The following is a 27,686-nucleotide window of genomic DNA, read 5'->3' as shown; positions in this document are numbered from 1 at the left end:
TTTTGGGGCTATAATGCTACTACAGCACAGCCGCAGACGTGTAAGGCCCCGGAACTGAAGGGCGGGCAACGAGCATCGCACTGTGAGATGACACAAGGCATAAAAGTGATTGCCACCGCCAAGGCCGATGTCCTCAGAACCGACTCTTCCAAGTTGTCTCCAGCCTCCGAGTATATGCGGAAGTACATGCATGCGGAAGTACATGCGTGTGTGCCGAAGAACACGATAACGCTGGCAAAAATGCATAAATGAACGAGTAACAAATAAATGTGATACTAATAACAACAGTAAAATATCTTTTTTCAAACAACATGAGAACACAAGTCCCTCAGCAGAGGAAAGCACTGTAGCAGACATGTTAACACTACATTTCCAGCACCCAGCATTTCTGGAAAACAGTGGTTTGTGTGTGTGTGGACAGTGAGGAGAAAGCCCAGGGCCTCGCTCATGCGAGGCAAATGTTCCATCTCTGAGGTAGAACCTCCTTCTCCCGCCCCCAAATAAATTTCTATGGCTTAAAAAGGGAAGAAAGAGGCCATCAAAAATAAAGTACCCTAAGGACTGTGCATTATTCAGAGCGAGAGTAGGAAGCCTTGTCAGCTTCAGATGAAGTCAAGTATGCACATTAAAATTACAGGAGTAACCATAAAGAATAAAATGGAGTATGTAACTGTCAAACCAGCATGGGATTTGGCAGAGAGAAGGATAAAGCAAACTCCATCAATCCAAAGGGGCAGAAAAGCATCAACTCTGCTGGATGTGCTGATATAAACTTAGCCCTCAAGAGACTGAGGCAGGAGGTTGGTCACGAGTTATAGACCAGCCTGGGCTACATAGCAAGTTAGAGACCAGCCTAGGCTATACAGTGAGACACTGTCACAACAAACTTGAAAGGAGTACAGACAGACAAACATAAAGAAAGGAAAGTATCATCTAAGAAACAGGATAGGGCCAGGCAAGATGGTTTGGCAGCTAAAGGGGATTGTCACCAAGGCTGACGACCTAAATTCAATCTCTAGGATCCACGTGGTTAAAGAACAGAAGCAATTCTTCCTCCATGTTGTCATCTAACCTCCACACATATACCCCAGCATGCATTCCTGAACCCCAGCGGGATAAATAGAAGGCACAAAGTAAGATGACAGAAATAAAGCCAAGCATACCACAATAAATATAAACGTACAAAACTCTCAGGCAATTACCAAATGGATGTAAGATCTCAGTCATAAACTATTTAAAACAACATACCTGAAACATATGGGACAAAACACTCTAAAGCCAAAGATGGGAAAAGATGTCCAAAGCAAATACTAAAGAGAGAAATCCACTCGGGAGGAAAAGCATCATGAGAGACAACAGGGCAGTGTCTTTGCTGCTTTAAACCTCTCCTCTTCTGTAAAGCAAAGTCTCTAAGTCACACCTCCAGGAGAAATATGCCAAGTATATACACTGTTAGATAATGTGAGGTGGGAGGAGGAGAGAGAGGAGGAGGAAGGCGAGGAATAGGAAATGTTTGGAAGGCTTAGATTAAAATTTCAGAACACTCTGAAGAGATCTGGAAAAAAAGGAGAAAGAAAGAAAAAAGAAAGAAAGGAAGGAAGGAAATAGAAGGGAAGGGAAAAAGAAAGAGAAGAGAAAGAAGTGAAGGAGTAGTCCACAGCAGAGTCTTGGAAGGAGACGCCCAGGCAGTAACAAATGCTCACGTCCCGAGGCTGGAGTCTACCACGTCTGGGGCAGGCCGGGTGGGGCGGGGCGGGGCGGGATGAAGGGAAGGAGCAGAGCTGAGGATGAACACGACACCACACTGGCCGGCTCACACCGGCTTTGTAAACCCCAGCAAAGCCCAGGATGGTTACTCTGAGCAAGGCCAGGGCTCTGAGCACAAAGGCAAACAGAGGCAGTTATATTTTTAAATAACTATTCTGGCTATACTGACAGAAAATGAGTTGGAGTCAGGACAAACACAGAAGACCAACAAGAAGGCAGGGGAACAGCCCCGACCAAGCCCATGGGGCTCTCAGTGCTGTTGGTGAAGGGTGGATGGAGCCTGGGAATATTGTGAAGAAGATTTGCGGAAGGACTGAAGGATAGGGTGTGGTCTAGCAGAGAGAACACTCTGACTTCATGGATTGGGAGTATAAGCTCTGTGATGGAGTGTGTGCTCAACATGAGTAAGGTTTAATCACAGCATAGAAAGGGGGAAGGGAGGGAGGGGGGAGGGTGAGAGGAATGGAGGGAGGGAGAGGGAGGGAGGGAGGGAAGTAGAAAGGGAGGAATTGAGGGAGGGAGGGAGAGGGTGGGAAGGAGGGGAAGGAAGACCAGAAAAAGACTGACTTTGGGCTTTTAGGCTATAAGTCCTAGAAAAATAAAACTACCATTATGTGCAAAGGAGATGATGGGAACAGTGGTCTGAGGAGCAGGGAAAGGGGGAAGAGGAGGAGGGGGGAGGAGGGAGAGGAGGAGGACCAGGAAGAGGGGGAGGAGGAGAGGGAGGAGGGGGAGGAGGGAAGTGTCTGCAGCAGCCAGCCAAGTGAGCTCCAATACACAGTTCCGTGTGCATGCCTGGCATCTCAGGGAGGCTTTGGGCTGGAGTTATACATCTGGGAGTCATCAGGTTCTCAGTAATATTCAAAGCTCCAAGCCTGGATGACGTCACCCATGGAGTGGGCGTGAAAAGCAGAGAAGGGACAGAGCCCTGGAAAACTCCAGTGGTGACATCCTGAGACACAGATGTCACCACAGTCATGGAAGAGATGAGGGGGTGGGGCGGTGTCCAAAAGCCACCAGAGAAACATGTTCCAGGAAGAAGGGTTCTCAACAAGGTTAGATGTCACCAATGGTCAAGGAACAGGAAAACTGGGCATTAACTGGTGGGCCCAGGGACAGAGGCTGGCTGGAGGCAGAGAGACAGCTGTGCCAAATCAGAATCCCTGATTCAGGAACTGGAACAAAGGGTTTCTGAGAGGCTGCCGAGGCTCACAATGGGAGCCGATGGACGGTCTTCAGCGTGGCTCTTTGCATGCCCCCCCCCCCAGCAAACATAAAAATAGCTAACCTTTATTGAGCACTGGCGATGTGCCAAGAGTGCTATTATGATGCCTATTTTTAAATAGGGAAGGAAGGGGCTCAAAAGTCATGTAACTTGCCCCAGGTCACTCAGCTGGTAAGTAGTTCAGCCTTTATTCAACCCTGTTCCTACATTCAAATATAAACTACCATTGCCTCTGTTTAATGAAAAGGGAGGCCTGCACTTAGGTATAGAAGTCACTTTATTTTCTTTGAGATACGGTTTCTTGGGCTCCAGGCTGGCCTCCAACTTGCTAAGTAACAGAGGATGACCTTGGGCTTTCGATCTGTCTCCTGAGGTAGGCGTGTGCCACCATACCCAGCTGTACGCCGCACTGGGAAGTGAACTCAGGGCTTTGTGAACACCAGGTGGGCACTGTGCTAACTGAGCGACATCCCCAGCGTTGCAACTCACTTTATAAAACATCGGTTTTGGACCTGTGCCTTCTGTTTGAATGATGTTTTCCACCGAACTCCTACAAATCCCCTGAGAGATATTCAACACTACTGTTGCCTTTTGGTTTTGTTTCTTTGAGTGCTGCGCCTTACTAAGTAGCCAAGGTTGGCCTTGAACTGGTGATCTTGCCCACCCCCACTTCCACCTCCCAAGTGCCAAGATTAGAGCGCCACCATTTCGGGTTTACGCTTGTCATTTCAAAGATTAGGAAACAGAGGTGTTGAAAGGGAAGGTGGTCTGAGGGAGTAGAGGTCATGGCTACAGACCTCAGGCCCAGATAGCCCAGGACACTTCAGCTCTGCCTGTGCCTTGCCTGCACCTTTAATCTATGAGTCTGGAGCAGTCAGGCTTGGAGAGAGATGGAGCACCTAAGAGAAACGATGCTGCCTTTCACACATGCTCACCCCTTGGAGCATACTTGGGTGGGTTCTTTGGGATTCCCAGCCCGAAGCAGATCTGGAAGTCCCAGGCAGGCTTCGAGGCTTTCCCAGAACCAGACTTGTTCTCTCTCCTCACAGAGACTGACATCATAGCCTAGAAAGAGCATGGAGCTGGCTTCCCTTTCCTACCCTTCCCTCCGTGTACACAGGGCCATGTCCTACCTGTCCAGTTGTGAGGGAACGGCTGTAGCCAGGGATGGAACTCCGGGGATGGATCCGGGGTGGGACACAGCAGCTGAAAAGGGCAAATGCCAGAGTCAGAAGTGTGCTATGAGGTGGAGAGCGGGCCTGATATCAGGGCCTCTGACCAGGTTCTGTTCCTTATATCCCACACACAAACACAAAGAGACCACCCGGGAGACTGGGAGTGAAAAGGTCCCACCCCCCGGCCCCGCCCCACCACCCCTGACCCCACCGCCCCCGACCCCACACGCGCGCACGCGCGCGCGCGCACGCACACACACACACACACACACACACACACGAAAGAAACACTAAAACGGGACCATGATTCCACTCTGTCTGGAGCAGAGCAAGATAGTCTGTTGGATCCTAAGCAGGGCTCCACATACAGTGCCTGCAGGAACGCGGAATCATCTCGGATACCCCTCCCCACACCATCCTTACTTGATCCTGGCTGTGTCCACGCTGGAGGAACGGCGGGAGGCAAAGCGTCGGGCAAGTGCTTTTGGAGACGTCTTGGGGCTACCGTCTGAGTCTCCACTCTCCTCATCCCCCATGGCTTTGATGTAGCTGCCGCTCCGCATCCTGCGGCAGGGGATCTCCCCATCCTTGCCACCCGTGGGGTAACCCCCCCAGTCATCTTGCGGCACCTGCAAGGACAAGGGCCTCTGTCCCTCAGACGTGTTGCTAGTCGGCTCAGAGGAGAGGGTATTCTTCCTCCCACTGGCAGTAGGGGGCGCTCCGCCCTGCTGGGGGAGCAAGCCACACTGACTGAATAGGCACAGGGGACTTGAAGGGAATATGTCAGGGCGTTTCCCCTCTCTGTGGGGGCTGATGCACCATCCTCCAGAGACCTTTAGCTACTCAAAAGAGGGTCAGCTGAAGAGACAAGATGCCAAGACATTGAAGACCAGAGCCCCCTGAGTGGCCTGTCAATCATGCCCTCATATATGCAGCATAACCTGACCTCAGTGACCTTTCAGCCTCCCTCCTCTATCCTTTTAACAGGCATCCACTCGCCACCCCCCGACTCCCTCCCAGCTCTCAAGGAACCACAGAGGGTATCAGGCAGGGGGCATATCAGCACACTCCACGGTCTAGACCGAAGCTAGATGGTCAGGAGATCAGGCCCAGGCAGAAGCTCAAGTGGCAGGAGGGACGCCAATTAGGAGGCTCAGGCTGTTCTGCAGGCAAGGGATGATGAGGCCTAAATTAAGACAATGCGAATAAGGGAAAGAGGAGGAGATGGAGATGAGATGCACCATAGAGCGTCAGTGAGCCTGATTAGTGGGGGAGGGAAGAGGGCCTGCGAGGAGGCCAAGATGGCTGAGGAGGGTGGTGGCTGAGGACCTGGGGGGGTAGGGGGTGCTGCCCTGCACTGAGCCACAGAACTCCAGATTGGAGGAGGGGTGACAGGTTCAAAGTTGAGCACCTTGAATTGGGCACCCCTGAGAAGGTGTTTGTTATGCGCTGTCTTGGGATTTAGCGGTAAAGACGGTAAAGACGTAAAGACGGGCTGGAGGCAGACATGCAGAAATCAAGGGTGGTAACCAGATGCCCAGGAGTAAAGGAGACACCCCAGGGGGAAGAGGGAGAGAACTGAGGAAAGACCCGCTGACATTTTAAAAAGGACTGCAAAGAAAGGAAAGGGGGCCTGTGAAGTCACCTCAGAAGGAGTGGGCAGAGGGGTGGGAGGGAGTCAGGAGAATGCCATGTCACAGAAACGAGACATTTCAAGAAGAAAAGGGAGTCGATTATGTCAAATGCCACAGTGTTCTCCAAGGTCAGTAACTCATGCTCTGCAGTTAGGAGACCAGGGCAAACTCTGGCCCTGTCACTTGCTAGCTAGGCGAACCTGAGCAAAGCTAATTAAGCTCTAAGAATCGGTTTCCGGAGCTGAAAATTGGTAAAAGTAATTATACCTGCATCAGAGTGGTCGGTGGGCAAGATAAACAAGCGAGTCGGAGTGCCTGCGACACAGAAATCGCTCAGTAAATGTTGGCTGTTATTACAAGCACTCGGCATTGTTGGGGGATTGCCGCCCAGAAACCACTGGTAACCACTGCCCAGGGCACATTCAAGGGCAGGATGTGGAAATCTGACTGTGGCGAGCAGTGAGGGAAATGGAGGAAAAGAATCTATGCTCTGAGACTTTTGAGTAGAAAAGGACGGCAGTAGAGAGCAAAGGTTGAGAAATGTTTTAGGAGAAACGCAGTGATGGGTGTGCTTTCAAGAGAGCCAGTCAAGGTAGTCTTTAACTCCAAGGGCAGTTGAGGGATTAAAGTGGCTGAGAAGGCCTGCTTGGGAAGGGATCATCCCCATGGGTTGGAGTCCATGATGGTCCTGACATGGTGAAGAATGCAATGTAAGGACGAAGGCTGGAGGAGACAACAAGGCTTTTTAAAGCACATGCAGTCAGGAAGAGGTTAACAGAGCAAGGAGGAGAGGCCCCCAGGAGCCAGGCTAAGGGAGGGGGACTCATGGGAAGGTGAGCCTAGAAGGTTCAGGAAGAGACCCTCATAAGGAAGCAGGCTCAGTGAGGGCCAGCGCTCGATCTGAAGACGGAATCAAAGAGGAAATGAATGATGCTCTGAGGGGGATGCAGGGATCCGGAAAAGACTCACAGGCACACTGGTGTCCAGTGGGAGAAACCAGGCTTCATTAAAGGGCTAGGAAGCTAGGAATGGTGAAGTACCCCTGCCAGACCCAGGAGGCAGAATGGAAGCAGATGGAGGTAACCTGAGCTACACAGGAGTTAGAGATCACCACGGCCTACATGAGACCCTATCTCAAAACAAAACAGAAAAAACAGAGGGGAATACACAATAAAGATGTCATGTCGCACAGAGCCAGCCTCCCCTGCTTATGTGCCAGGAAGTGTCGGGCTGTCTTGGGAGGTCTCTGCAGCCTTCGGTTCACCCACCCTTGGGCTCAGGCTCCCCGCTCAACCCCTGTCACATCAGGGTGCTCAGGAAGCCCAGGCCTTGAGAACCAGCCCCACCCCCATCCTCTACAGAGAGGAATGGCAGGAGACCAGGGCACACGCACACTGCCTCACTGCAGGGCTCCCACTCCACAGCCACTGCAGAGCTCTTTCCTCCTCTGCAGGACACTGTGAGGTGCATGTTAAAAAGGAAGCCCCCAGGGAGGTCAGGACAGCCCTGGAGAAGCAGCAGGGAGCAGCAATATGGTAGCGAGGTCTAGTTACAGGGGAACAAGGGTATCTTCCCCTGTACTCTGGAGTTCTCAGCCTAGAGCCCGTCCCCCACCCAGGAGGGAACAATCTGAAGCTAGCCTACAAGGTCTCAACTCCCAGAAGTCTCATCCTGTTTCTGCTCATGTGAATCCCCCAGGAGAGTACTAACATGTGTACAGCTTCCAGGTAAGGCCAATGTCCCCCCAAAGGCTCACGCAAGCTCCCCTCTCCATCCCGTCCAACGTGCTGTAGGATCTCCCTGGAACACCTTCAATCTGCTCTTGACTAACTCTAACTCCTCCACAGAGACTCCGCTTAGGAGACATTCCTCACAGGAGCTTTCCGGAGGGAGTCACCCCTAGCCACCACCCACAGGTGAGTGAGGAGCATCCTCTGTGTCCCCAGGACTCTCTTCTATCACACGGCCTACCATCTGTTTCCTGGTCTATTGCCTAGAAACAGTGAGCTCTTGATCACTGTACCAAGGATGTGCTGGCTGAAGGAATGATTGCGGATTAACAACCCAAGAGAAATGCGGACTTTGGAGACAACCCTAAATCTGACACATCTCCAAAACATGTATTGGCATTGTCCCCTAAAAGGCCCGGAGCATTCACAAAATCAGTACGGGCTGGTTGAAGCTGGAATGAAAGCCCCGGGGGGGGGGGGAATGGGGGAGTGGAGGGTGGGGAGGGGGGTGGCGCATGCCTGTAATCTTAATACTCTGGGAGGCAGAGGCAGGCAGATTTCTGAGTTCGAGGCCAGACTGGTCTACAGAGTGAGTTCTAGGACAGCCAGGGCTACACAGAGAAACTTTGTCTCAAAAAAAAAAAAAAAAAACAAAAACAAAAAACAAAAAGACTACAAGTTTACATGAGCAGGATGAGAGAGGACCACAGTCATGACTTCTCCATCCACCCTTAAGAAGTCCTGCCCTGAATGACAACAGGACACAGACTCCAGTGTGCCATTGGCCTTGGAAAATCCCCCAAGAGCTTTTCCTCCAGAGTCCTCTATAATTTTCTGGACTGTCCCACCACACCATAGGCAAGATGACAATCCCAAGTAGAGGCATGGTCTAGAATCTGATCTTCATATTCCAATAAACTGGACCACCAGGATTTGCATATGAAAGGTCTAGGGAAGGGCTTGGGGCAGGAAGAACTTCTTCCCAAGCGCCAAGTCAATGCTCGGAGTAGGACCATTATGTCCTGTCCACTGCCTTCCCTTAACCTCAGACCACTGCCTTCTACCCCAGAAGACAGAGATCAGCACATGTCATCCAAACCAAATGGTCAAGAAGTCTTCCTGGTATCAACATCATTGGTCAGATTAGTGGGGTCCCTTCATTGCACAAATAAGGAAAGGGAGGCCCCGAAGGGGCTCAAGGTATCGTGAGGCAGGGCCTCCTTCCTTCAAGACCTCTAATACTGGGACAGCTGGACTCCACCCAACCATAGTCGTCATTCCCCCAGTCAACCAGACCGGTGAGGACTCAAAACACAGCTCCCTACCCCACCAAGCCTCACCTGCAAATAGTGATAAGTCCTGGCTTTGGCCTTGGTCTCTGGACCCAGGAGCCCCTTGCCCGGCCCGGCCCCTGGGTATCCATCCCGGCCCTGGCTGACCATCATGGTATGCCAGGCACTTCGCTTGACTGACTGTCCGTCCAGGGACATGGACATGCCAGTGCAGGCCAGGCAGCGGCCTTCCGACCCGCCCGAACGCCCCTTGAAGCTCAAGTCCCGGTAGGACCCATCTGGAGCATCCAGGCAGAAGGGACCACCAGGCTCTCCAGGGGGCCTCCCACCCAGAAAGCCACTGTCACTGTCCAAATTGTCATCAGAGCTCCACCAGCCTGTGGCCTTGGTCTGGTGTCGCCCATCCCCCTTGCGGTCCTTGCTCTTGCTTCGTTTGCCATGCCGGGACTGGTGGTGGTGGTGATGGTGGTGGTGATGGTGGTGGTGGGAGGTGGGGGGGCCTCCAGAGCCTGGACCAGAGTAGCTGTCTCCCCCAGAGCTACCTCTTCCTTCGGCCTTGGGCCCATTGTAGTCTCGCTTCCCAGGTGCCTCCAGAGAGTGGGACTTGGCAAAGAGCTTCTGCACAGAATGAACCAGGTGCCGGATGCGGCTAGGACTCTCGCTGCGAGCCTCAGGGGCAGCGCCAGATCCAGGTCCAGGACCAGGCCCTGCGGGACCTCGCTGGTATGGGAGTGTGTGGAAGCCATCTTGTTGAACTGGCAATTGCTTTTCAAACTGGTCCAGGAGTGTGGGAGGCAGTCGGGTGGCACCCTTGCCCTGTGGGTGGCCCACACAGTCTTCACAGGTGTCGAAGGGGCCCTGGCCGGGGTACATCCTGGGGAAGGTACTGCTGCCTCCCCCAGCCCCCACCCCCCCTGGGCCTCCCTCGGGGCCTACTGATGATGGACCCTCACTCAGGCTCAGGGGCCCTTCTGGAGAAAGGTGTCCCAGGCCAGCTCTCGGGGCACAGAAGCGGGGCTCGGTGGAGAAGGCCTCCCTGGAGCCCAGCAGGTACGGGGCCCTGGCAGCTGGGCCCACGTCCATATGCTGTTGGTCAGCAAAGCGGGCTGGGCGGGGATGGCTGCCTCGGTCGCCATGGTAACCCCTCATGGCCTCAGCAAAGGCTCTTCATATTGTTGGGGGCCAGGCCCCAGGAACCTCCTGAGAAAATAGAGAGAAAAGAGATTTGGACTGAACAACAGGCCACTTTACCTAAAATCATCTTTCCCCAGGCACCGTGGCATCCCTGTTGGTATTGCCTACCAATTTATTGTGATTAATTATACTATCTTTCCACACATGGACTGAAAAGTCCTTAAAACAGTCATAATAGACAAAGACACAAGGGCACAGGATAATCCCATCATTCATCACTGCGGCAAATTTGATAAATACTTATCCACAAGAGGAAATGCTTTCAGCCAAATGGGCTTTTGAATATCTTTAGATTATCAAAAACAAAAGGCGACCCAAGCGGACATACCACATATTCAAAGAAACCAGTCATTAGGTGAACTGGCTTTTAGCAAGCTAACCTGAAGCAAATTGATCCACAGCCATTCCGCCGCCCCAAGCCTATCCCAGCATCCCCCTGCTTCAGGTGCCAGGATGAGAACCCTCACTTCAAGCCTACATCTCCATGCCACTCCATAAAACCTCTCTTCCTTCCGGGTCTACTTCCTTGCAACTGACTGCAGGCTCCTCCCCTTCCCTCCTCTCAAAGGCAGGAGAACCTGAGTTGGCTCCTCCTACCTGTGCTGGCTTCCAGACCCTAACCACTGGAGTCCCCTCCCCTCCCCCTCTCCCTCCCCTTCCCCTCCCGTTGCCTATTACCCTTTGCCACACTCCCTCTCCATGACAGGGCATCTGGGGAGGAGCGGGGAAGGGGGAAAGATTCCCGAGAAGGCTGGCTAGACCAGGCAACATTTGACCACTGGACTGTGAGTGGAACCCAGGAGTTCGTCCTCCCAGGAACAGTGGGCTGGAGAGGCAGGAAGCCAGTAGAGAAACCATTGTGGAACCAATGTCCCTGGCCCTCATCCCAGGCTTGCTGAGGCGACAGGACAAGAGAGGTCAGCTCTCAGCAAGAGTTGCCTCCAATCAGGACTCCAGGAGCTGCCAGGACAGGAGCTATGGCAGGAGGAGGTGACAGCAGGAGGGACAGGGACAGAGGATCTGGCAGACGGAGCCCTCCCCCACCCTAGACCAGCTCCTGGGCCATCTGCTGACTAGGAGATGACAGTCTCTAAGACTCCAGACAGCAGTACCTCCTAAGACTCACTCTCCCTTCCTCCCCACACGGCTTCCCCTCACCCATTCTGCCTCTGGCTTCTTCCAGATCCTGCCCGCAGCTCATCTCCTACTATTTCCCTCCCATTAGTGATGTTCCGGGTATGGTGCACACCTCAGTCTCTAAGCTGACTGAAAATCCTGTCGTGTAGACATTATCCACACTTACCGTGAGAAAATGGAGCTCAAAATGGGGAGATGAAAAAGCCCGTAAATGAATGGGTTAGTCACTGCGCATCAAGTATTTGGGTTCGAGAACCTGAATATAGGCCCCATCTCACAAATTTTCTGACACTCACCATCCGGGGTGTCCCATCCTTGATGTCAGGATCCCCACCTCCAGGCAGAACCCTAACCTCAGCAGGCGCAGGACCACTGGCTCCTGACAGGAAAGAAAGAGGTAATGAGCCAAGGAAGGACGTTCCTCCTGGAGTCCTCAGGACAGGTCTCTGCCCTGGCAATTCTTTCCCAACCCCCCCCCAAACCCCCAAACCAGGACTGGTTGGATCCCCCACAATGCAGAGGCTTCAGACCCTCAGGGAAATGAAGTTGGCTTCATTATGCAAATGTATGCAAATTCGCTCACAGGTTGGACTACCTCCAACTGCAGGTGTCTGTGTGATCTGTTCAGGATGCCCAGCTACAGTGTTTTCATTGCCCTTAAATATGGCTGCGATCCACAGACATTTGTTGAGTGCCCACCGCAAGACAGATTGAACAAGAAGCGTATTGAGGTCATCTGAATGTGGTTCCTGTCCTTGAAGGGTCTGTAGTCTAACGGGACAGAATTATCAGGTCCCTATATTCTGGCGCAAGCTGTTCCGTCCTCCCTGGTTCTCCCTTCCCTGGAGCTCTCCTCCTGGCTAACAGTCATAAGAAGCCTCAACTCCCCGTGGAGGCTTCTTGTACTCTTTATTCTGGATTATGCTTCTCCTTGGGCTTATATGACACTCTGGGCACCCCACCCCCATCCCCGAGAAGCAGCAAGCACACTGGATTGAAATTGTTTGCTTTGGACTCCATCTCTCCCACTACTAGTCTCCAGTAAGGTGAAAAAAAATAAAATTAGGTTCCAGTCATCTCTGACTTGAACCAGTCCTAAGTCACTGTTCTCTGTGGGTAAGGAAGTGGCTGTGCAAAAGAGGTGACAAAATATTAAGCTAGCTTGGATTACTAGCTAAATCAGATTCAGTAGAGAAGAATGGAGGGAGGGCTCCCGGAGAACAGGACATTTGAAGAACAAGATGGGTAGACAAAGGTTGGGGGTGGGACAAATTCCCAGTGGAGAAAACAGGGTACAAGGCAAAAAAAAAATGCAAATACCAAATTCTGAGAGCTGGGCTTGGAACGTTCCAGAAGCTGGTGAGGGTTTGGCAAATACTGGAAGATGGAGAGTCAGAGTGGAAGACGACTCTCAAGTTTTCAGTAGCCGTGACTGGAAGACTAATGATGCCATTATTAGAGACGGGGATGTCAGAGGGAAGAGCTCGATTTGGGGGCATGATTAATAATAGTGGAAGAGACACAGTCAGACATCAGAAAGAACTTCCTGACGCTAAGGAATGTGACACAATGGAAAGGGACATGGAAGTCCATCAGAGTCTATAGAGGAAAGGTTCAGACATAAGCTGCTCCCAGATCCAGGGCCCCGACCAAAGGTGCTATCAGATGTGTTGCCTAGAGAGACACTGGGGTGACATTCCCGACACCAAGAGCCTAGCTCTGTGGCAATTCTCCTTTACTGTGCTTTCCCTAGGATACGGGAGGGGAGCTCAGACCAAGAACCCTGGGCTCTTGTGTGAAACTGTCCAGAAGTGTCCCTCAACTGAGACGAAGTTTTGAACATTCTGGAGCTTTGTCTGTGGCGGATGCACAGACGAAAGGGGCACACATCAAACTGGAACCCCACACTGAGCTTCCGACAGGCAATCCGCATATCTGAGTCCGACGGGGTTCCCTGCCGCTGGCTTCCTGCAGCTGCAGCCTCCAAGCTACTGAGTGGCCATTGGGATGTTTTGTTTTGCCTTTTTTTCCTTTCTCCTTAAGATTCATGTATATGTATGTTATATGTATCAGTGTTTTCCCATCATTCATGTACATGCATCACACATGTGCCTGGTGCCTGCGGAGGTCAGAAGAAGGTGTCAAATCACCTGCAACTGGAGATCATTATGAGCTACAATGTGGGTGCTTGAAAGCACCCAGATCCTAGGAAGTGCTCTTAGGTACTGAGTCTGTCTCTCCTGCCCTCTTGGTTTTGCTTTTGGAGAAAGGTTTCTTGACTCCCAGGCTGGCCTAGGACTCCTTCTATAACCCAGGGTGACCCTGAATACCTGACCTTTCTGTATCCACCTCCTAAGTGCAGGGTTTATAAGCGTGGTGCACCATCACCCACCCAGCCTGTCATCAACCTCTTATTAAACTTGATTCTCTCGTGTTCTCACCAACCCGTGTTCCCTTCGCTCTGGTCTCAGGCAGGAGCTCCAGGAGTCATTCCTCTCCAGACAGACCTCGAGCTCCCATTCCCTACAGGGAAGAACTGTCCAGGAATAAAACACCACCCCAAAACCAGGTCTATGGTATCAGGCAAATGATGTGATCTTCCAAGTTTAATACACCTGCCCACACATCATCCAGCACATTAGTGAACATCGAATGACACAATACCTATGAAACCATTTTAAAACCCCTGAAGATGGAGGCCAATGAGATGATGGCTCAGTGGGTAAAAACAAGTGCTTGCTGCCAAGCCTGACCATTTGAGGCTGGCCCATCTGGGCTCCCCAAAGCCCAGAAAGTGGAAGGAGAGAGGAGAACCCCAAAGGTTGACCTCTGACCCCCTCATGTGCCTCGTGACACCCCAATGAATACATTCACACTAAGTAAATAATAAAATTAAATTTAAAAGTTTAAAGTCCCACTGGGGGGTGGTGATGGTGGTACACCCATTTAATCCCAGATCTTGGGAGGCAGAGGCAGACAAATCTCTGAGTTCGAGGCCAGCCTGGTCTACAGTCAGGGCTACACAGAGAAACTGTGTCTCAAAAGACAAAAAAAAAAAAAAAAAAGTTTAAAATTTCCAAAGATTACACAATGTAATCTGTAACATAACACCTTTGGGGTTTTTTGTTTGTTTTGTTTTGTTGTTTTTAAAACATTTTTAAAAGATGTGTTATTTTCATTTATATACACATAGTGTATCTATGTGGGATATTTAGATGTAAGTATTGTCAGCCACAAAGGCCAGAGGCCTCTGAGCCTCCTGGTGCTGAAGCCACAGGGTTGTGAGCCACCCTACATGGTGCTGGGAACTGAACTCAGGTCCCTGGCAAGAGCACTACCGGTTCTTAACCACTGAGCCATCTCTCCAGCCCATACTTTTTCTTTTTCTAAGTTGAGGCAGGATTTCATATGTAGCCAAGCCTGACGGTCCTCCTCCCTCAGCTGCTTAAGTGTTGGGATTACAGGTGTTCAAGCAAATCCACCAGAAGCCTTTATTTGGGTGTCTAGAATCTTCAACATACAAACAGCAAATAGTATAACTAAATACAAGTTACTGAAGGAAGGGGATATTCCATTCCAGTTTTAAAACAAAACAAAAAAATGACTCTCATGTAGCCCAAGCCCGCTCTGAATTCCTGACATAGCCAAAAACGACCTTGAATTTCTGATCCTCCTGCCTCCACCTCCAGAGTGCTAGGATTGCATTTGTTTGTCACTACACCCAGTTTTATAGGAAAGATTTAATTATGAACTCCCACTGCTCAGATCCCGTGCCTCCCCCTCGGGCCCCGCCTCAATACTGAAGACAGTGAATGGGAGGGAGAGCCAATCAGGGAGAGAGCTCATCGCCCAATCCATCACCCCTTCCTATGGATCTTGCTTCCTAAAAATAGCCGTGCCCACTGAGTCCCGTGCCCACCAATCACTGCTGGCGGAGGAACAGAGAATGGTCCCCAACCCCCTTTCCCTCCTTCCCAGCCTCCCTTGTGATGAAGCCATGCCATCCCATTGTGGCTATGATGTTCCTGGGGGAAAGTCTGCCTTTGTGATGGGGGGGGGGGCTGTGGGTGCCATCCTCCCTCCCCCTGCTTTCTGGCTGGAACAAAACAGTGATGACCAGATCCAAGGTACCTGGCTTGGCTTGAGAGAGAGGCTTAGAAAGTCGCAGAGACATTAGTCCTGACACCATGAAGCCACAGGACCAACACAAGCGGTTGCCTTTCTACAGGCCTATCTATGATGAGGAACAAACTCTATTTTAAACCCCCTTTGGCCAGATTTCCTGCCTTTGCTGCAGAAAGCAAGTGGTGCTACCGAATCCAGCTGCACCTCAAACATCACCTTCTGCTGGGACATATGCAGGAGGTTCCTGACTTGTCTCCACATTCTGGTGACCCAAATTAGCACTTGGAGATGCAGATGTGACCGCACCGCTTCTCGCTTTCTTCACTGAAATCCTTGGGTTGGCATCTTCACCTGGTCAGCCGAGCCACACACCTGGTCCTCTCTGCTTTCCCAGCGTCCTCTCCCCACACACTCTCCCCCCACCTTGCCCGCTCTCTCTGCATCAGGCAAGCCAGCCTTTTTCAGTTCCATGATCCCTCACATCATGGGGCCTACTCCCTGTCCAGAGAGCTTTTCCCCCACCCACCTCTGCCTTGCTGACTTATGTTTCCCCTTCAGATCTCAGTTCAGTTGTTGCTTCTTCGGGGAAGCTTTCTCTGGCCTCCCTGACTAGGTCAGATCTCCCTGCTGTTTGCTCTCAAGGCTTCCTGTACCAACTTATCTAGTTGCCATTTTAAATCTGTGTGATTCTGTGTCTTTCTCCCGATAGGATGTGAATTCCAGGCAGGAATTCTGACCACTTTCAGCACATTCCCCCAGTCCCTAGGCACCAACGCTTGGTGCGTAGTGGGTGTTTGTTGAGTATGCCTTCGAAGAGCAAGGTCCTTTGACTTAAGGCATTTTATTTGATTCCCAAAACTACTCCAGGATGTGGCTTCATTCCTCCACACATTCCCATCTAAAGAAACGGGACCTGAAGCTGCCAAGATCACGTTGAGAGCAGATAGCAAAGCCGACACCGCCCGGCTCCACAGCCGGATGGCTTTGCTTCTCTGCCTTCAAGATTAGCCTTGAGGAGCTGAGCTTGTAAAATGTCATTTGAAAGAAACAGGTATTAAGCAACCGAACAAATAAAAAGACTGCATACACACCGCACAGCTAATGAGAGCCCTCATTTAACTTTCCTCTATGTGGGGAATGTAACTTCAAGCCAAGTCCAAGGTCAAATAAAGAGACTGAAGGAAACTCCCTGAGGTTTCTTCTCCGGTAACAGGTTAAGCTGGAGATGGGTTAGCATCTCAACCTGCCCCCCCCCAGCCACGCACCTGGCCCTTTCTGCTTCCCCAGTGCCCTCTCCCCACACACTCCACCCTTGCTTGCTCTCTCTGCTTCAGCCGAGCCAGCCCAAGACAGGGTCTCATGTAGCCTGAGCTAGTCTCTAACTCACTATGTTTCAACCTTGAATTTGTAACCATCTTGCCTCTATCTCTGAGTCTGGGGATTAGAGATATGCCTGGAGTCTGGTTCATGGGGCGCCGGGGACCAAACCCCAGGGCCATCCATGTATTTGCATGCCAGGCAAACACCTCTACAAACCCCTACTTTTTCTCCCATCCCTATTTTTTTCTCCATTTTACCAAATCATGTCACCTTTCTTCTTATACCATGACACAGAGAGCCAGCCAGATGGTGAACCTCCAGGCCAGGTAGGCAGCCACTTCTACAATCACCTGTGGCTGTCTGGGAAGCCGAATTCGAGGAGAGTCCAGGAGGACGCAGTGGGTGACAGGTTCTTCCGTGATAGACCTCAAATCTATCTGGTAATGGAAGACGTGGCGCAGATGCCGTCACCAAGAAATTACTCAATTTAGCACCAACTACACAATCCAGCAATTAGTTTCTTAAACCGGAACTTGCTGGGGGCTGCCAGGCTGGTGAGGTTGTTGTTACAAATCTCACTGGGAAGCCAGCTGTGTAATTCGCCAGGAGGTTGTCACTGTCCCAAGCAATTACCTTCCAGAAAAAGAATGGAAAATGGAAGAAGGAAAGAAGCTGCAGAAGAAGTTAGATTGCCTCCTCCTCCGCCCCAGGGTCAGCCGGACCGCCTTTCCTGAGACCAGGTAAAGACCTGTGCCCACCCCTCATCAAAGTACTCACCGGAGTGGTATTGCCATCTCACCATCTAGGTTCAAATCCCTTGCTCCTCACTTGCTAGCTGCGCGGACAGGGGCCAATGATTCGTTGAACTTGCACCATTTTCTCATCCATAAAATGGGGCCATTAGCGCCACCATGAAGGTGTTAATGACATGGTTAATACTTAGCACATCAACCCTTAGCACTGTGGCTAGCACAGTAAAGAGTCTGCACAAGTGGCTAGCGTTATGTGCGGGTTTTGTTTTTTTCTTCTTCCTTCCTTCACCCGTTTACAGTGCGACCTTGAGCAGGTCATTTATTCTCTCTGAGACAACCACCTAAGACTGGCGATCCTCTGCTGCTCAAGAGACAAGTTGTTCTTGACGGTCCATATCTGGGGACTAAGGGTCCAAATGTGCTCAAGAAAAACCAGTATCTCGGGGACTTATTCATGGGATGGCTTAGGTAAAGATGGAGATTTCAAAAATTAAATATTAGCTGATTTGTTGCTTCCTTGGGAGGCTGCTGGGAGAACTAGACAGGATGGTCCAGACAGCTGCGAAAGGATGTTGGGGCTCTTTGACAGGTGTCAGCCTTACCCCTTCCCACAAGGACTATCAGGTCAACTCCATCCCAGGCTCAATCGAAAAGATTTCCCAGCAAGTGAGGCCTAGGGTTTGTTTGTGTTGCTGGGAGCCTGGCTTCCTCCATGCCTGTGAGTGAACCTTGTGTGCTCCTGGGAGGTCTGACTTCTGCTTGCACTTAACCACCCCCTTCCCTGTGTTAACTGAACTAATATAGCTAGGAGTGACCGCAGCTGCGTGCCCACTGGGAAGCTGGGGGGCACTGAACCAGGACCAGAACCTCTGGCCCACCACTCACATTCCACAGTTATTTATCTCTGCCTGTAGATTCCTCCCACCCCTTCACCGCTTCCTGTGTCCACTTTCATCTGAGTCCCTGTAACCAATCTGACCTTAGTCCGGCTCTGGTATCTCTGTCAGCATCTCTGTTGTTAGGTGGGTGCGACAGAATGGTACGTCTGTCTTCCAGGTCTCTGGTTCTCTCAGCCCAGCCCCATGGCCCAACCCTAGTCCTCAAAACTCCAAGGAAAACACTTCCCCCACTGTCCTCGTGTGGGGGGTGTGGGGGGGGCAGAATGGAAGGAGGGAAGCTTACAGACATGCTCCTTGCCTTCATTACTTTATTTAATCAAGTCTTTCTGGGAGCTCGGGGCAAGAGGGCTGCAGGAAATGGGCTTACTCTTCCAAAACACTCAAGACATTTCAGCAGGGCTGAGTCTAAATGCATCTCCTGACCCATCACACAGCGCTCATGTGAGCCTGTGAATAAGCCATACCACCTATAATCTCTTTGAAAATCCCACCTCAGGGGGGCTCTGCACTAGATGTTCTCGCTGCCAGAACACTCTGCCCCAGATATTCCCATGGCTTCCTCTGCCTCATCTTGCTGGGCTCAGTTCTGACAGGCTTTCCCTGACCACTCACTCTAACTAAAGTCTAACCTTACCCTCCCCGGGGTTCTTTCTACACCACTCTGGTCTGCTGCCCCAAAGTACTCGTGGATCCTTGGAATTACTTTCATTACCCATTACATTTTTATGGTATGTCTTCCAGTGGTAACACATCAGCTCCAAAGGGGCAGTGACTAGGCCTGTGTTCGTCTGTGATCTAGAAGGCATGGTACTCTCCCACTCCCCTGTGCATAGAAGCCTGAGGAAAGGTTCTCCCCTGCCTTCCCTCCAAAGGCTTTGGAGAGCTCAGAGAGACCAGTATTCAAAATCCTGTGTCTAAACACAGCCCAGCTCTTGTTGTTTTCCTGCATCAGTCAGATGTGCTCTTTGGCACAGGGAAGGCGTGGTGGAGAAGACAGAGGAGGGGGGTCGATGCTTACACTGAGTGCTAAGGAGACAGACAAGCCCGTTGTGAGGAGGCTCTGAGGGACTGAGTTGTAGGAGCCAGGCTCAGTGTCCACCACCATGCCCAAGTAGGTCTTGTCACTCAGACATGTTGGATCCCAGCGCCTTCTCTAGCTGGGGCCACAGAGCCAAGAAGCCCTGCATATCAAATGTGAGCTTCCTCCTCCTTAGCCGGGGCTTCCGAAAGGCCTCAGACACAGCCATGCTGACCAACCTTCTCTCTCAGGGCCAATTGTTTCCAGTCCCTCGACTCTTAGGTCTGTCTGCCACCACCCCACCCCACCCCAACTCCTCAAGGGTCTCCAAGAGCCCAAGTTTGGGAGCTTCCCCCTGCTGAGAGGAGGAGTCTCAGGACCAGAACTCCTGGGAGGCTCTATTCAGTGGTGGCTAGTGACAGTGAGTATCTTTTCTAAATTGAGCTAAACAATTTGGGTTTATAGTCCACCAAACAGGAGCCTTAAGGAATTGTCTTCTTCTCTGACAAAGTCCCCCTGTGCTCAAAAAGGGATCAGAATGGTCTCTTTCTTAGGTCTACGATGCCACAAGGGTTAAAGTAAGGCAGGTAAGATGTCCAGCCCGGTGCTGAGGGCTAACTGAAGATGAAGGGAAAGCCATTTAGATGCCTGAGGATTAAACTCAGGGTCTCTTGGAGAGGATTTCTCAGCCAGCTTTGGGCAGAGACCTGCAGCCATGCCTGGTGTGTCAGAAACCCAGTGCTGTGGAAACTCTTTTTTTTTTTTTTTTTTTTTTTTTTTTTTTTTTTTTTTGCATCCAGGAATTTGCTTGCCTAGAACGCTTCTGAACACCTCCCACATCTCGAGCACACAGAACACAGCAGAGCAATCCCAGTGTCCCAAAATGGAGGAACCTGAGGGAATCAGAGCCCTTAGGTTCACAGACCTCCGGTGACAGACCTCCAGAGTCCTCTGTAGCCATAAATGGCAGTCTCTCTTCCCACTCCAGAGACAGAAGAGAGAGCTCAATGCTCTCACACTGAGGGCTGAAAGGACGCTTATCTACCTGCACCTGTGCTACCTCAGTTGTACTCTAAAAAGCTTGTTTTCACTGCCTGGGTTTCAATGTTCTCATCCGTAAAATGGAGACAATGTTTTTTGCCTCCTTGAGTTGTAGACAACCAATAACTAATCAATCAGTCCAAGATATAGTGTATCGATCTCCATCCTCACCTCTGTTCTAACATGAACACCATAGCATCTTCTTTCATTTGTGTATGACTCGCTCTGGTCCCCAAGGTGTTGCCAGACTGGAGCCTGCCAGGGCCACCAGAGAACAAGAGCCAAGTCCCAATAGGGGTCCAGTGGACATGTGAGCCTGTGCCAGGCCAAGTCCACGACCGTTTCTACTTCCAGCCTAGCCAACTGGTCATGTGCCTCTGCCATCGAACCTACAACTTAGGGTTAGTCTTCTATGTAACTGGTACAGGGATGACTAGCTCAAGGGTCCTTCCTCTCCTTCTGGGTCCATGCCACATGAGAATCAAGTACAAGGCTAGACCCTGTGAAGGTGCTTTTGTTGGCTGATGCTTGGTTGGAATCTCCTACCCTTCCACTCTGCCTGAGGTCTGCTGACTCTGTCCCAGATGCAGGGATGCTTAAGGCCAGTTCTCTTCTGAACCTCTGGACTCTGAGGATCTGAGAACAGAATGGGCAGCTGAGGGGTGTGGAGCTCAGCAGGCAGGTGTGCGGGGCAAGAAGCAGCATAGACAGTAACAGCCAGCCACAGAGCAGACCTTCCTGCCAATTGCACCCCTGATGTATTTGAGACAGGCTCACAAGTAGCCCAGGCTAGCCTCAAGCTCTCTTTGTAGCTGAAATGACCATAAATACCTGACCACCCTATCTCCACCTCGCAAGCACCGAGATCCTAGGCATGTGCCCAGTTTGTGTAGTACTAGGGATCCAGTTCAGGGTTCTGTAGAGGCTGGGCAAGCATTTTGTCACTTAAGCTACATCCCAGCCCGGCATAAAGTATTAACTAAGAGTTGCCTTCCCATGAAGCTCAAGACAGTAGATACTACCTCCTCTTCTGTCCCGTAGCCCTCATTCTGCGTGGTAGGATAAATGTGGGGTGCGAGGGTTAAGCTCCTTAGAGGCTAGGATCAGAGATCTATTTCGACATGACCAAGCAAAGCAGACAGTGGATTCTCAATGAGTTCAGCTTCAGTGACTGAGTCATCAAGAAGCAGCAACCAACAGCTGATGCCCTGGAAGGGGGAGAAACCGCACTGCATCCGGGCCGGACTTCCAGAGCAGACAGCTCGTGTCCTGCCCAGGGAGGAATACAAGCCGAGTCCAGCACAGAACAGAAAAACCTCAGCTGCCTGATAACTTGGAAATCTATGGTTTGTAGCCCAAGCTGGCCTTGAACTTGCTATGTAGTCAAGAATGACATTAGTATTAGTAGTAATTATAGACATTTGCTTGTTTGTTGTTTGTTTGGTCTTTGTGACAGAGTCTTACTTCATAGCTCTGGCTAGTCTAGAACTCACTATGTAGACCAGGCTGGTCTCAAACTCACAGAGATCCTCCTGCCTCTGCTACCTGAGTGCTGGGATTAAAGGGGTGTGCCACCATGCCCAGCCCTGGCTGAGGATAACTATAAAACTTCTGATCCTCCTGCCTCTGCCTCTTGACTACTGGGATTTCAAGTGTATTCTATGTGGCGTTGAAGATGGAACATAGGGTCATATGTGCCAAAAGAAAGGGTCTTTAAAAAAGAAGCCAGGCCTTTAAGCCCTATACTTGGAAGTCAGAGACAGATGGATCTCTGAGTTTGAGGCCAGCCTGCTCTACAGAGCAAGTTCTAGGACATCCAGAGATATACAGGGTCTCACTCTGTATCTGTGGCTAGCTTGGACATACAGGAGACTAGGCTGACCTCAAAAATCACAACTTAGGTTGGGAGATAGTACTATGGTAGAATGTTTGTCTACAATCTACAAGGTCTTGAGTTTGATTCTCAGCAGCATCGCACACATAAAATCCCAACCATCTGCCTGCCTGCCTCTGTTTCTCTATGCCAGCTACTTTAAAAATTAGTTATTCATTCATTCACTCACTTTTATGTATATTTGTTTAAAACTGCTTGTCTGCACATGCACCACCTATGTGCAATGCTCACGGGGAACACGAGGGCACTGGAGTTACAAGTAAGTATGAGTTATTCAGTGTGAGTGCTGGCAATCCAGTCCTAGTCCTCTGCAAGGGCCACAAGTGCTCTTACCCATGGGGCTATTTCTCCAGACCCCAGTTTTGGCCTTTGAGACATCTAACTATACATAGCTTAGGGTGGCCTGAAACTCAATGTATAGACAAGACTAGACCCAAACGTATCAATTTATGATCCCTCTACCTCAGCATCCCAAGTATTGGGATTTCAGGAGTGCACCACCACTCTGGCTAAGTTCAGCTCTTTGAATTCTGTAAGTGTTCAAGCACTGTGTTAAATTGTACAGGAGAAAATATCTTCTCACACATGGTAGGTACCATCGTCCATCCCACTTTACAGATAAGGAAACTGGGGCTTAGAATGTAAAGAAAACTGCTTGAGGTGATACAGATGGTAGAACACGGGGCTGATACTCCTAATCTCAAGAAGACCATGCTCAGATCGAACAGGTATGTTTCAGAAACATCTTTCTGAGTCAAGATCTCAGATGACGTCAGCCGATAGACCCCCCTGTAGGTCTAGCTCAACACTCACCTCAGGAAGCTCCACCCCACCATCTCTCCCTCATACACGGCCACACAAATACCTCAAACTGCCACTCACCTTTTACCTCATGTTCATCCAGATGTTAAGCACCACAGCCATGCATTCATCCACACACATCTTACACTTACGCTCATAGAGTCCTGGATACTTAGCATATATAGAAACACCGTTTCCACAAGAGTTCGTCCACATCTGCATCATCACCCAAAAGACACCAATGTCTGGGTGCACAGACCCTGCACAGGGGCAAGCATGACACATATGTCCACACCCCTCCCTTATCTCCCCATGAGAGTTCTATGTGTTCATATCTCACAGGCACCCACATCCGCTCACTGTCATACATCAAATCCTACCCCCAACAAGAACTTCATCTATCGGTCCCAGATCCAATACTAGGCCCAGGTGAGCCCTGATGCTCCCTTCCTCTGGGGTTGGCCAGGCAGCCCAAAGAGGGGGAGAGGCTTGGCCTGCCTGTGATGGATGGAATTAATCTACTGAGCTAGAGAAACTAAATAATTAAATCCCTAATCACCCCCCAAGCCAGCCCAGGCCAATATAGCTGAGGGAAGGCGGGGGAGCTCTGAGGCCCAGACCAATATCCTAGAAGAGGAGGGGCTGAGAAACAAGGAGCAGGTAGAACCCTTTTGAGGGGGGTCTCTTGGAGGAACTGCAGCAAGCAGACAAGCATAAAGCAGACTTTCCTTTTCACTTAGAAATGAACAGTTTAGGAAGCCAGGCTACCACTGACCTTTGAAACAAACTGGGTGAGGGCACAGCCTTCCTTCCCACCATCCCCAGAATCCTTTCTGCCACTCTGTGAGGTGGGAGGTGCATCCTGGGACTGTCAGGGGCTAGGAAAAGGGACACTCAAAAAGTCAAGTGCTGTGGCAGTCAAGGGCATCTGCCCAAGAGGCTGATTGCTCTTAGACCAGCTTTGGCCCAGTCCTATCCCCCATACCCCCAATATACCGCCCCCTCCCCCGTGCCACCTCCCTCCACCCTCCTAACCCCCCTCCCCCGTCAAAGCAGGCTCTTCCCTAAGCCTAGTACAGATGGCGACGAAGATCCCCTCCACAGAGGTGCACCTGCTTCCCCACGAAGTGGGTCCAGCACGTGGCAAAGAGGCTGAGGAGTGGGGCAGAGGCCTGGGCAGGGGGGCTCGGGGAATCAGCCTGGGAACAGGCCCCAGTCCGATTGGTTGAAAAGTGGGTCATTTTCCTTTTGAAAAATAGTGAGAAAATGGAGAAGTAGGTCGGGCTCCCATCCCCTCAGCCCCAGGCACCACCCCCCGACTTGTATGGGGAAACATGGAGAAGTGTGCATGTGCAGAAACCCCATGTTCCCCAGAACCCCAGCCAAAGTCCACGTGTAAGAGGCCAAGGTCGTCATTACCCGGGCCGCTCAAGGACAAGCACACTCTGGTAGCCAGGACGGAAACACAGCCACACCCTCCCCTGGGGTCTCTGGGGAGAAAGGACTTAGGGCAGGTCCAAGCAAAGGAGTGAGGACCCTAGCATAAGGTACTCTGAGAAGCCCCCTCCCATCTTCACATCGCGACACCTCTCCTCTCTTCTCCTCCCTTTCCTCTTCGTCCACGTGGGCAGAGTCGTTGCCATGACACCGCGGGCAGGTGGGCGGCTCTGGCGGCTGTTTCGGCCCAACCCCCAAGCTCACAGCCCAGGTGGGAAGGGAGAGGCTGCAGGACCGGAACCCTAGTCCCCAAAGAGATAAGACAGCAACAGAGGGGTCCCCCTCCACCCCACAGCCTAGAACGGGGTTTCGTACCAGCTTTCTGGTGCAAAGCAGCCCAGCCCTGGAGAATGAACACTCAAAAAGATCTTAAGCCTTGAATAATCTCTTTCCTCAGAGGTCAGGCAGGGAGGGTGACCCCCACCCCCATTTCATTCTCTAGTCCTCACCATCAGTGATCATAGACTGTGCATTGGTCCCTTCTTACTAACAGCCTACTGGTCCTGCCTGAGGTCTGACCTTAGTTCCCCATTCTACAATACAAGCTCAAAACCCCTGGCTCACTTGAGAGAGGAGGAAATCATCTGTTAAAACACAAAGAGAAATTCCTCCCATACTGCCAAGCCCCAGACCATCCTATAGAAACTGGACCTGACTTCACATCAAAGGCCCAGGGACCAACAGCTTGCAAGCATCTTTGGCTACTGTACCCACCCTACCAGGGGTCAGGCTGGACTGGTCAGAGAGAATACCACATCTGATTTCAGGAAGTCTGAGCTGTGCCTATGCTCTCCAGCCCTTCTCTTTCTCTGTCTCCAAGGCTGCGTCTGTGGCTCTGCCTTGCTAAGGTCTTTCCTGTTGTTCAGTGTCCCAGCTTGCTATCTAGCCTATGGTAGGAGCTTTGAGTCACCGATGCAATGGAACCACAAAGACCCTGCTTAGCAGCCCTCTGCAGCCTGGCTGGCAGAGGTGGGTGTGTGTGGGCTGGTAGTGACAAAATCCTAAAGGAAGGGGGAATGCAGCCAGGGTTAGCTGGAGGGTGTCCAGCTTCTCGTGGGGGTATTAGTCGTGACACACACGCAGCTTGCGCTCTCGTGTGCTCACACACACGCACACACACACACACACTTCTACTTCCCTCCTTAGCCTCCTTAGCCTTCTGTGTGTGTGTGTGTGTGTGTGTGTGTGTGTGTACGCGCGTGCCTGCACAGGTGTCAACACTATGTCTCCTTTCCTCTTCCTCCATGGCTAATTCCCTACGTCAGGCCACCCTCGTCCCCAGTTCTCACCAAGGCTATCACAACAGCATCCCTAGCTGGTCTCCCTGCCTCACACCTTGATCCACTCATCCTATCAGCATCTAGTGCATGATCCCTTTATAATCTGTTACAAATAAACTGAGAGTGCTCTATGCGGAACCAGATGCGCTTCCTGACACAGTCAAGAGCACACTGAGCAAGGCAGACGCACCTCCCATTCCCGGGAAGTTCATGGTCTGGTGAGATGGGAAACCAAGATATGAGGTAATGGTGGTGGCGAGCGAAAATTTAAAATATATATAAACTGGGGTGCGGGAGTAGAGTGACAAGAGGCTATTTAAGTTAGACTGCTGGGGAGGGAGGCCTCTGCAGAAGAGAGACTTTTGAGCCAAGATTTGGAGAAAGGGAGAGGGAATGGCGTGAATGTCTAAAAGAGCATCTCGGGCTGAGGGGGAAGGAGGGCATCAAGCCTCGTGGTGGAACTTTCCAGCCTCTTTATGGGATGGAAAGGGAGCCCCTTGGGAGCAGGGAGGCGATGGGCAATGGTTTCACACTTTATCCCACTACGCACTCGGACGTGTCTCCCAGTGAGATGGAAAGCACGCACGGCTGAATATGTGCTTGCCTAGCATACAGAAAGCTCTGGGTTCGATCCCCAACACTACCCAAAATCTATCATGATGGTGCATGCCTATAATTGCAGCACCCAGGAAGTAGAGGCAGAGGGAAACACAAGTTTAAGGTCATTCTCCGTTATTTGGTGAGTCTGAGGTCAGCTTGGTTTGAGATCCTGTCTCAGAAAGGGATGGGAAAGAAGCAGGGAAGAAGGGAGAGGGGGAGTGGGGGGAAGGTATAGTCTTATCCTCTTCCAGCCCCGAGGCCATGGAGCAAGGGTGGAGAATGGGAGACAGGCTGGGACCTTTCTTCTTATAATTTTTATACATTTGTTTATGCGTATATTTATTTACTTGCTTGGCACCTGAGGAAGGCAGCTCTTTCCTTCCGCCGTGGAGGTTCTGCAGACTGAACTTATCAAGTTTGGTGTCAAATGGCTTTACCCACTGAGCCATCTCACCACCCAGTTGGACACTTCTTGCTCTGTAATACCGGTCCCCTCACTTGCTCACAGCTTTAGCTCCACCCCCTCCACTTTCTTTGGGTCCTTGCCAAACTCCTCCCTCCCACTCCAGAGCTAACCCAACCTTCTACTCAGGTTCCTGATGCCCCTTAGACTCACATTTCCTCCGTAGACTGCAAGTCACTCGAAGCTAAAGAGCATCTCGAGTATGGAGTACAATCTGTGGAATATTGTCAGAGTAAGATTGACATTGACTGGGTGACTATGTGGCCTAGGTGAGGCATGTGGGATGGAACAGGGACTGCTGATAAGCCTTCATCAGCCTTGGATGCACCAGGCCTGGTGCCTCAGACCTGTAATCCCAACACTCAGGACGCTGAAACAGGAGTATTGCCATGAATCTGAGGCCATCATGGGCTACATATTGAGTTCTGTGCCATCCTATATAGTACAGAGTGAGTGAGACTCTGTCTCAAAACACAAAAAATTAAGTACATGAAATACAGAGGTTTACGGCTACAAGTTGCCATTAGGCCAAAGCCACCATATACTGGGATAATTCATATATACTCTTCACATATGTGTGTATGTTAACATTTATGGGCATGTCCATATGTGTGTGTGTAAATTTGTTTTCATGTGTATTAGAAAGCACACTTACATTACATGTGTATATACTACCATAGATAAGTAATGCATACATTGCTACATGCCCCGTATGGGCACACACACACACACACACACACACACACTGGGCCTCCTGAATGTCTCCCCTTCTTCCATAAACTTGTTCTTAATTCATGAAACCTCTAGAGTAGTGTTACTGTCTCTCCTCTACACTTCCCCAC

At 50.9% G+C, this 27,686-nt stretch overlaps 1 protein-coding gene across 1 annotated transcript in view; it reads right to left on the bottom strand.

Annotated features, from left to right (window-relative positions):
* Window positions 1-11,526, bottom strand: part of Dlgap3 (DLG associated protein 3) — a 43,702-nt gene extending 32,176 nt beyond the window's left edge. The window contains exons 1-4 of the mRNA XM_052177420.1: window positions 11,451-11,526; window positions 8,872-10,023; window positions 4,591-4,796; window positions 4,126-4,198 (exon numbers count right to left, since the gene is read on the bottom strand). Coding sequence (XP_052033380.1) covers window positions 4,126-4,198; window positions 4,591-4,796; window positions 8,872-9,972 — 1,380 coding nt within the window. The 5' untranslated portion in view covers window positions 9,973-10,023; window positions 11,451-11,526. The remainder of the gene's footprint in view (window positions 1-4,125; window positions 4,199-4,590; window positions 4,797-8,871; window positions 10,024-11,450) is intronic.
* Between the last annotated feature and the right edge of the window lie 16,160 nt (window positions 11,527-27,686).

The sequence above is a fragment of the Apodemus sylvaticus genome, chromosome 3 (assembly GCF_947179515.1).
Source record: "Apodemus sylvaticus chromosome 3, mApoSyl1.1, whole genome shotgun sequence".
NCBI classification, from domain to species: domain Eukaryota; kingdom Metazoa; phylum Chordata; class Mammalia; order Rodentia; family Muridae; genus Apodemus; species Apodemus sylvaticus.
The sequence above is the reverse complement of the archived record's forward strand: the minus strand, read 5'-3'. Positions and strand labels throughout refer to the sequence as shown.